Below are 10,003 nucleotides of genomic sequence, written 5' to 3' on the forward strand. Positions count from 1 at the left end.
TCTTCACAAAAAATATTTCTCCCCATGCAAGAAGTATGCCATTTCTTATATCAATTCTCAAATAAGGCAAGTATATTCATACTATTAATGCAAATATTTCAATATCTTTGTGATAGTGCATGTGTCTCTTGGTAGAATTGTAAATTCATATTTTTCTTACCTGTTTCTCATACAATTGTGTGGTAAAAGAAGTATCCTCAACATATTCTGTCAACATGTGGTTGTGTCTCTCCATCAGCTGAGCTCTTATACCTGTCTGCTCAGTGATAAGACACATTCCTGCATTTCTGTCTAAACCCATAAGAACAAAGTGAACATCAGTCGCACGCACAGAGACTCATAGCAGTCATCATGGCACACGTAGACAAGAGTACGCGTGTGACATGTTTGATTATGTAAAACGTCTTTACATGACAGACTTGATACACAGATAACAGCAAGTGGTGTCTGTCTGTCACAGTGCAGAGCCATGGGGGCATGTTTTTACAGACACCTGCACAAAGTATTATCATTGGTCTGCAGGGATCAGAGGCGAGGCTCCAGACAATGACGCACACGAACCCTCGTGTGTGATCTCTCAGATATAGGCCTGTCTGATTACTACCAATAAGAGGCTTGCATATTGATGCTCCCTTTTATTTGTAGAAAGCTTATTCTCCTTTTTCCAGCCTAAACTTTGAACTCTTTTCTTAGAAACCCCTGTGGCATAACTGTTTTACTTTTAAGGTGTTTGAATTCTAGTAAATGATTGTACTTATAGCTTGATACAATATCCTTTTTTTGTTTTTAAAAGGCAGCAATTTAAAACGTAAAAGCAAAATTAAAGGATAAAATTTCATACAGAATCAAACATTATCCCAACCACAAAACGCAGAAAGGTACATGGTATGCCCTAAATGTGTATTTTAAATGTTGTAAATTTGGAGTAAATGGAAAAGACCAAATTTAACTCAGACACCTTTGCTGCAGATATGCTGGCACTTACAGGTGGATTCAATGTTTTGCCCTCCTCACCTTCTCATATGGAATTTTTCCAATATCAATGGGAAGGGCCTATAAAAATATGTAGAAAGTGCGTATAGGCCACATGATCATAAATACAAGAGGGCAGATGAGTGTAGCAGTCTGAGTTTGAAAAAAAAAATATTATGAGGTTAATGTATTAATCAGATTTATACTTATAACAACTAAAAGCTAATCAATCAACTTGTAGCAAACTCCAGGGCTGAAAAATGAAGCCAGCAAAAAACTGAGGTTTCATGAATGGCCACTTGAGGCTGGCTCCAAAACATAGTAAAACCCCATACACCCCCATGTTAAAATACCCAACTTGCTAATAGCTAATAGCTAATTTCAACATTCATGACAGCTATACAGGAGTAAATTTTTGTATAACTCAGGTGCTTACATTTTATTAAGGTTTAAAGTTATACATAATTAAGGGAGGGTCACTTTGAGTGACGTCTCCACAGTCTGTGAGTCAGATCCACCCCTCAGTTCTCCACAGCTCCACCCTTTCATCCATCTGTCTCCAAAAACCAAGATGGCAACGGCCGAAATGCCAAATCAGAGGCTTCAAAACAGGAGTCCACAAACCAGTGGGTGATGTCATTGTATGTCCATTATCTACATTGCACTTTACTATTATGTTGGTCCCACTTTCTAATAAAGCAGAATTTATTATAGGTTTCTAAGTGGTAAAATGGCTTTATTAATGGTTAACAATTCACCTACTAAACCTTAAAACCATCAATGAAAACAGCTCTTGGGTTGACAAGTTGTTAAAATCCCTTTGATTGATTGGACTGAATGGCCACTTATCTTTTGGAAAAGGACTGCAGATGATCTAAAATCCATTAATTGACAATTTATGAAGCATTTATTAATACATTACCAACATTTATAAAAAGGATAGATGCCAGGCAAAGCAGATTTTTCACAACCAGGCCACCCCAAATGTCCTCTTGCCAAAGGCTTATATCTGATGTGATTATTAATTCCTATTTAGTTCATAAGTTACAATTGGAAACCATAAAGGGTACCCTATTAGAAAGTGGTACCTTTCATGTCAACTTGTGTGGGAACTCTGATTTTTCCCAAGTGTTACACAAAGGCTTGTATAATCCACATGCAAGATATTTGAACTGGTAGGAAAATAGAAATGATATGCAAAATAAATAATCAGTGAGGTTTATTATCTTGTTTTATTCTAAAATGGGATTAAAATTAATTCAAATAATATCAAATATGCCTCTTCTGCTGGAGAAGTGAAAGCACACCTGAGGGATAAGTGTTGTGCAAAGGAAAAGATTACTGCTCCTCTATTTCTGTCCTGTAAAGCTCTTTAGCAGCCTACCCTCGTGTGTCAGACACTGTGCGAATGCGAAGTGTGTGCGTGAATCTTTATGTATGTGTGAGCAGGTGTTTGTGTGTACCTGAGAAGTTGTGCGAGTGGACATATTCAACAGTGTGTGTTAATTTGTCCTTTCCCTGAGCAGCCCTGCGTTGCATTCCTGATTGCTCACATCTACTCCTGTGTGGACTTTCTGCATCTTTCCCTCAGCAGGAAAGTTATCGAACATTACGGATTAATAGAGACACTAAAGGAATAGTGGTCGAGATGTTGGTCACCATGCTTACAGCCATGTACGTGATGGTCCGAGTCGTAGAATCGGTAAGATGATTATAATGACAGACGGAATAGAAATAGAAATTCAGTTGATAATTAAATTGGTAAATTTAATTGAACATTTATTGTGTCAGATAATTGAATTTATATTATTTAATGTATTTTGAATATCAAAATATTCTAATAATGTTATTTTTTTATATTTATAGTGGCTTATATAAAGAATATTTCAATTTTATAAAGAATATGCTACTGGGTATTGGGCTGTGTGTTTTTGCTGTAACCATAACATAGTAGTTTTCTCACCCAGCAGGCCGTCAGTGTCAAATAGAAATCAGGTTTATATAGTTTACGTGAAAATGGGACTCGGGTGATGGTAAAACAAGCAGTGTGTCAGATCATTGACAGTATCCAAATATTTAAATGGATCAAAATGTCTCCGTTATACTTGTGTGCCATGGAGTAAGTGAGCAGGTATTACTTTTTTCGCCACCGCACACTATTTTTTGACACCTTGCACTTGTGTGATGAGTGTGATATTACTCTACCTCACACATTGGCACCTCTAACCCAAACTCCTTATCACTTTCAGATAGGGGTGCGGTTTGCACGTCAACAGGACCCTTTGCCTTACATGGTGTCCCAGCCTTTGCCTTGGCAGGTTCACTCAGTGTCACACAGTCGGAGGAGCAGCAAAGCAGATGAGGTTAGTAGTAATGAGATCTGTACCTCAGTATAGTTGCTGTCACACACATCGTCATGCTGACGCACCAAGGTGGTTGATTCCTTACAGCTAATACAACACACATTCATTCTGCACATGACTTAGTCATGCACCTTAACCACATCCTTTTTTCTAGATGCTGAGTAGCTCCACTGAAGTCCTCTTAGTTTCAAATTTGTCCCAGGATAAAATCGTAGTTTTTTGGGAGGGAAACAATAAATAAAAAAGGAAACAAGTAACTTTTGCAATTTTGAGTTTCCATGTCAGTCTGGAAATTTTACTCATAAATAAGCTCTTCTAATCTTCTGTTATCTGATGGCGAGACAGTGCATGGGAAGAGTTTATTAGTCAGGCTTGACTCAGCATGTGAGCTTGGAAGCTTGGTCACGTTTTATGTTTGGTTAATGTCGCAGGGGAGGACTTTAGAGAACAGGAATATGATTTATAAGATAGAGACAACTTTTGATGCCTCTGCAAACTCTCAAACAACAACAGCCAAATAATGAAATAAAATAAAGTTGAGTGCATCAGACTCAGTTACACGATGGCCTTTTGGCCCACAGTGAATCAATAAGTGCTTGTACATACACCAGTCAACACTATCCACAATTTCACTGTTATTTGGCCATTCTTCAGGCTTTCACTGTGGATTCCTGAATCAAAAAGAACACTTCGGTCCAAAGTGTTCACCTCTGATGTCCTGCACGTTACAAAACTGTAGTTCACATGTCTATAGATTTTTTTTGCCTTTTTCTTCATTTAAAGTCACTGGCTTGAAGGTTATTTCTGATGTCAACCTCTATAAAGACGAATGTGACAAATATAAAGACAAACAGAGGCAACGAGCTGGACTGCAGAAGGAAGAGGATCATGGTGGTTAACTGAGGGCACAGGGGCTGAGATGAGAAGGTGAACGAACACATTAGCCCACAGAAAAGTCCCTATTGCAAGCAGAGGCGGGAAAAAAAGATGTTTTGTGTCTTAGACTGGCTAAAGTTTAAATTCACCTTAACATCTCTGGTAAAAGGAGAGAGTGGACCTCATCATGGAGGTTGTGGAGCCAGTGTGTGGGACTGAACACGGGCACACAGCCAAAGTGACGAGTAAGCGGGCTAAGCTTGTCCAGTCCTCAGCCTCTGGCTTCCCTGCCACTGCTCTGCTTGAGCTGTAATCCCAATCAAGGGGATTTGTGTTTGAGGTCATTACTCTAACTGTAGAGAGAAAGGACACACACAGAGACATACAGACACACACACCCACACTAGTATATACTTCTGTACATACAGTTTTACTTAGGTCACTTTTGGGGACATTAAATAAACTGAACACTTACCCTACCCATAACCACTACTTGCTGTAACTGAAACCTAACTCCGACCTTAATGCAACCCTACCTTCAACCACCAACCCAAAAATCTGCCTTTTCCAACTGGGTACATAGCTTTTGTCCACACTTGCATAAACTGTCCCCAATTTAATGGTTTGAGTCTGAAATGGACCTCTGAAGGTAGCCTAAATTAGACAAAGACACACACACACACACACACACACAGTTTAGTTGAAGCATTTAGCAAAAGCACCTGTGTGACTATCTGTTTGCGTGTGTCTCATTGTGTCCCCTCAGTGGTATGTGAACAATGTTTTATCCAAGTTCCAGATAAGATTGTAATGCTGATCACTGTCATACCCGACTGATATCTCAGGCATCTTGTGCTTTTGTTTGCTCTGTGCGTCAATGAGTGTGTCATCTAACGCATCACTGTCCTGTTTCATTCACAGTTTGATGGCCTCAGGAGGAACAGCATAGGCGTTTACAGGAAGAGTAAGTAACACCGTTAATTAATGTAAATGCAGGCTATTTTTCTGCTATAATAATCCATCTTAAAGTTGCTTGTTTCAAATCAAGTGTCAAATTGGACTCACTCAAACTTTAACCAGAAAAATAGCCCGCTTGAATCAAGGCTAATATGAAAACCATGTGTTTGAACATCATTGCCACAGACTTTGTCTCCACGGCTATTGCCTCAGCCTCTCTGGCTATCCCTTGTGTCCTGTCGTGCTCAGACTCCAATGCCAGCAATGGGACATGCACCGTGCCCGCTGTTCCTCCACTAAGCCCTGTTGAAGTTGAGAAGGCTGCCGCCACTATCCAGACCCATTTTAGGAAGTTTCAACAGAAGAAACACAAGAACGGCAAGTAGCTGGACAAATAGAGGTGGTGAAACCGGTTCTGCAAGCTTGCAGCAGGTGGGACGTACGTGGATTCACTAAAGATGGATGAACTTTGTGATGACATATACAAGTGCACATATGCACTCAAGTACATACAATGTACATTGTACATACATTCAAACTGCATGATAAATACTCCTGGATTAGTGACACAATATAAACAATAATATACAGTAATAGCTTACATTTACAAACAGCTTGTAATAATAATATCTAAAATTCTATGTGAATGATACATATTATAATACACTATACATCTGAATGAATGATAGTTTTGATGTGTTGTGGTGACAGAGTGACTGTGAGAGTGTGTGTCTGTGAGTATGATGTAAATATGTATAACCAGTGTTTTGAGTGTATGAATATGAAAAAATAAATACATATAATCAAATAATTTGTCAACATTGTGGATCTTTCAAAAGGAAACATGTTTAAATGTCACCAATCTATTTCAATAAACTCCTCTGAAAGCCTCTGCTGTGTTTCATTGCAACATGATGCCCTCTAGTGTTTTGATCAGGTTCTGAATCATACTATGAATGAACTACATGCCCAGGTGCCTCATCCATAATGTGATAGTAGCTTTAAAAGTCCCCATGCAGTTACGCTTGTTTATTTATTTTGTATTTGTTTTGTTTTTTAAAATACTATTTCGCTGTCCACACATCCAGAACAAAGTGACCAAAATGCCAATTGCATAACTGGATTGGCCTCGTTCATCTTGACTGACAAGAAGGTCTTATAATCTAAAATTAGATTATATGACTATTTCATTGGTTATAATGTATGTCTGTATTCATTAATATCATCACACATGCATTTGTTCAACTTTAAACAGGTCACTAAAGGTAACTTTAGGTAAGACAATTTATAGATTTTTTTCATACATTAAATGTTGGATTTCTATGAAAAAAGAATTATGGAAGGCTAAAGTCAATACTAAAGGTTTAAGTGAGTGTCATAAAATATATGAACGACATATATGTCTTATAAAAGTGACAGAAAAATGTCATCATATAGTATGCTAAAAAAAATGACATAGAAACATCATTGTATAGTATGTCCAAAAAAATGACCCACGCACATCACTGTATAGAATGTTTTAAAAAAGTGACAAAAAGTTGTCATAGTATAGTATGTGCAAAAACATGACACAAAAATGTCATACTGTCAATAGCATGTCGAATTAATTGACACAAAAACATCATATTATAGTATGTCCTAAAAAAGTGATACAAAAAAACATCACAGTATAGTAAGTGCTTAATAAATGACATGAAAGATATCATAGTATAGCATGTCCTTAAAAAGTGACACAAAAAAGTCATAGTATAGTATGTGTATAAAACTGACATAAAATGTCATAGTATAGTATGTCTTTAATAAATGACAAAGAAACATCATAGTATAGTATGTCCAAAAAATGACCCACAAACATCATAGTATATGTCTTTAAAAAAGTGGCACAAAATTGTTATAGTATAGTTTGTCCTTTAAAAAGTGACACATAAAGGTCATAGTATAGTATGTCTAAAAAAAAAAAAGACACAAAAATGTCATAGGATGGTATGTCTCTACTAAATGACACAAAAACATCATAGAATAGTATATTTTTTAGAATGTAACACAAAAATGTAATAGTGTAATATGCTGAAAGAAATGACATAGAAGCATCATAGTATAGTATGTCCAAAAACATGACCCACAAACATCAAAATTGACACAAAATTATCATAGTATAGTATATGCAAAAACATGACACAAAAAATGTCAAAGTATAGCATATCGAATTAACTGACACAAAACCATCATATTATAGTATGTCGTAAAATAGTGATACAAAAAACGTCACAGTATAATATGTCTAAGAAAGCGACACAAAAACATCATAGTATAGTATGTGTTTAATAAATGACAAAGAAACATCATAGTATAGTATGTCCAAAAAAATGGCCCACAAACATCATAGTATAATATGTCTTTAAAAAGTGACGCAATAACGGTCATAGTTTAGTATGTCTGAAAGATGAAACAAAAAATGTCATAGTATAGTATGTCTAAAAAAAAAAGAGAAAAACGGCTTAGTATAGTAAGTTAAAAGAAAAATGGCCAAAAAATGTCATAGTAAAGTATGTCTTTAAAAAATTACCCATAGTAAAATTACTCATAGTATAGTTTGTGTATAAAACTGATATAAAAAGGTCAAAGTATAGTATGTCTAAAAAAAATGACACAAAACTGTAATAGGATGGTATGTCTCTACTAAATGACACAAAAACATCATACAATAGTATATTTTTTAGAAAGTGACACAAAAATGTAATAGTATAGTATGCAGAAAGAAATGACATAGAAACATTATAGTACAGTATGTCCAAAAAATGACCCACAAACATCATAGTATAGTATGTCTTTAATAAATGACAAAAAAATATTGTATAGTATTTCTTTGAAAAATAACACAAAAATGTCATATATGTGCAAAAACATGACACAAAAAATGTCTTAGTATAGCATGTCAAATTAATTGACACAAAAACATCATATTATAGTATGTCCTAAAAAAAGCGATACAAAAAGGTCATACTATAGTATGCCTAAATAAATGACACAAAACATCACAGTATAGTATGTCTAAGAAAATGACACAAAAACGTCATTGTATAGTATGTCTTTAAAAAATGACCCAGGACGTCATAGTATAGTATGTGTTTACTAAATGACATGAAAGACATCATAGTATAGTATGTCCTTAAAAAAGTGACACAAAAAGTATGCCTAAATAAATGACACAAAACATCATATTATAGTATGTCTTTAAAGAAAGTGACAAAAAAGGTCATTGTTTAGTATGTCTGAAAGATGACACAAAAACGTCACAGTATGTCTAAAATAAAAACGGCTTAGTATAGTAAGTTGAAAAAAAATGGCCCAGAATTGTCATACTATAGTATGTCTTTAAAACAACATGACAAAAAAACATCACAGTATAGTATGTCTTTAAAAAAGTGACACAAAATGTCATAGTATAGTATGTGTATAAAACTGACACAAAAAGGTCATAGTTTATTATGTCTAAAATAATGACACAAAAAGGTCACAGTATTGTATGTATCTAATAAGTGACACAAAAAATCATAGAAGAGTATATTTTATAAAAAAGTGACACAAAAATGTAATAGTATAGCACAACTAAAAAATGACACAAAAATTTCATAGTATAGTATGTGTATAAAATTGTCATAAAATGTCAGTGTAGTATGTCCTTAAAAAAGTGACACAAAAATGTTATAGTATAGTACAACCAAAAATAACACAAAAACGTTGTAGTATGGTATGCCTTTAATAAATGACAGAAATACATGATAATATCATACATCTTTAAAAAGTGACATAAAAATGTCATAGTATAGTATGTCTAAAATAGTGCCACAAATCACAGCAAGAGGGTTCCTGGTACGATCCCAGGGGGGAGCCCTTCTGTGCGGAGTTTGTATGTTCTCCCTTTGTCAGCATTGGTTCTCTCCAGGTACTCCGGCTTCCTCCCACAGTCCAAAGACATGCAGGCTAAGTTAACTGGTGACTCTAAATTGCCCATAGGTGTGAATGTGAGTGTGAATGGTTGTCTGTCTCTATGTGTCAGTCCTGTGATAGTCTGGCGACTTGTCCAGGGTGTACCCTGCCTCTTGCCCAATGTCACCTGGGATAGGCTCCAGCCCCCCAGCAACCCTCAAGAGGTTACGGAAAATGGATGGATGGATGTCCAGAAAAATAACCCAGAAACGTTATAGTATGTCTTTATTAAATGACACAAAAACATCATAGTATAGTATGCTAAAAAATGACATAGAATCATCACAGTATAGTATGTCCAAAAAAATGACCCTCAAACATCAAAGTATAGTATGTCTTTAATAAATGACAAAAAAAGATCATTGTATAGCATTTCTTTAAAAAGTGACAAAAAATTGTCATAGTATAGTATGTGCAAAAACATGACACAAAAAATGTCATAGTATAGCATGTCAAATTAATTGACACAAATCATCATACATCATATTATAGTATGTTTTTAAAAAAGTGACACAACAATGTCATAGTGTAGTATGTCCTTAAAAAAGTGATACAAAAAACGTTACAGTATAATTTGTCTAAGAAAACAACAAAAAATGTCATTGTATAGTATGTGTTTAATAAATGACATGAAAGACATCATAGTATAGTATGTCTTTAAAAAGTGACACAAAAATGTCACAGTATTGTATATCTAAATGAATGACACAGAAACATCATATTATAGCATCTTTTTTGAAAAATGACACAAAAAGGTCATAATATAGTATGTCTTAAAAAATGAAAAAAAAACCATCATCATATAAGTTGTCTAAAAGAAATGACACAGAACTTCATAGTATAGT

At 35.1% G+C, this 10,003-nt stretch overlaps 1 protein-coding gene across 2 annotated transcripts; it reads left to right on the forward strand.

Annotated features, from left to right (window-relative positions):
- The first annotated feature begins 2,387 nt into the window (after positions 1-2,387).
- On the forward strand, positions 2,388-6,058 carry LOC117260086 (uncharacterized). 2 transcript variants are annotated; one of them, XM_033631965.2, is made up of 4 exons: positions 2,388-2,674; positions 3,222-3,335; positions 5,133-5,175; positions 5,355-6,058. In XM_033631965.2, the coding sequence occupies exons 1-4, from the start codon at positions 2,621-2,623 to the stop codon at positions 5,552-5,554; spliced, it is 411 nt and encodes a 136-aa protein (XP_033487856.1). In that variant the 5' UTR covers positions 2,388-2,620; the 3' UTR covers positions 5,555-6,058. The 2 variants fall into 2 exon arrangements, with proteins under 2 accessions (XP_033487856.1, XP_033487857.1); XM_033631966.2 differs by having other exon boundaries at positions 5,418-6,058.
- Positions 6,059-10,003: the final 3,945 nt, after the last annotated feature.

The sequence above is a fragment of the Epinephelus lanceolatus genome, chromosome 4, assembly GCF_041903045.1.
Source record: "Epinephelus lanceolatus isolate andai-2023 chromosome 4, ASM4190304v1, whole genome shotgun sequence".
Taxonomy (NCBI): Eukaryota; Metazoa; Chordata; class Actinopteri; order Perciformes; family Serranidae; genus Epinephelus; species Epinephelus lanceolatus.

Excerpts from the sequence above, each read along its gene's own strand:
- LOC117260086 (XM_033631965.2), top strand. The coding sequence starts at position 2,621 with ATGTTGGTCACCATGCTTACAGCCATGTACGTGATGGTCCGAGTCGTA. Across the intron at positions 2,675-3,221 it reads TGGTCCGAGTCGTAGAATCG|ATAGGGGTGCGGTTTGCACG; the intron begins GTAAGATGATTA and ends TATCACTTTCAG. Across the intron at positions 3,336-5,132 it reads GGAGCAGCAAAGCAGATGAG|TTTGATGGCCTCAGGAGGAA; the intron begins GTTAGTAGTAAT and ends TTTCATTCACAG.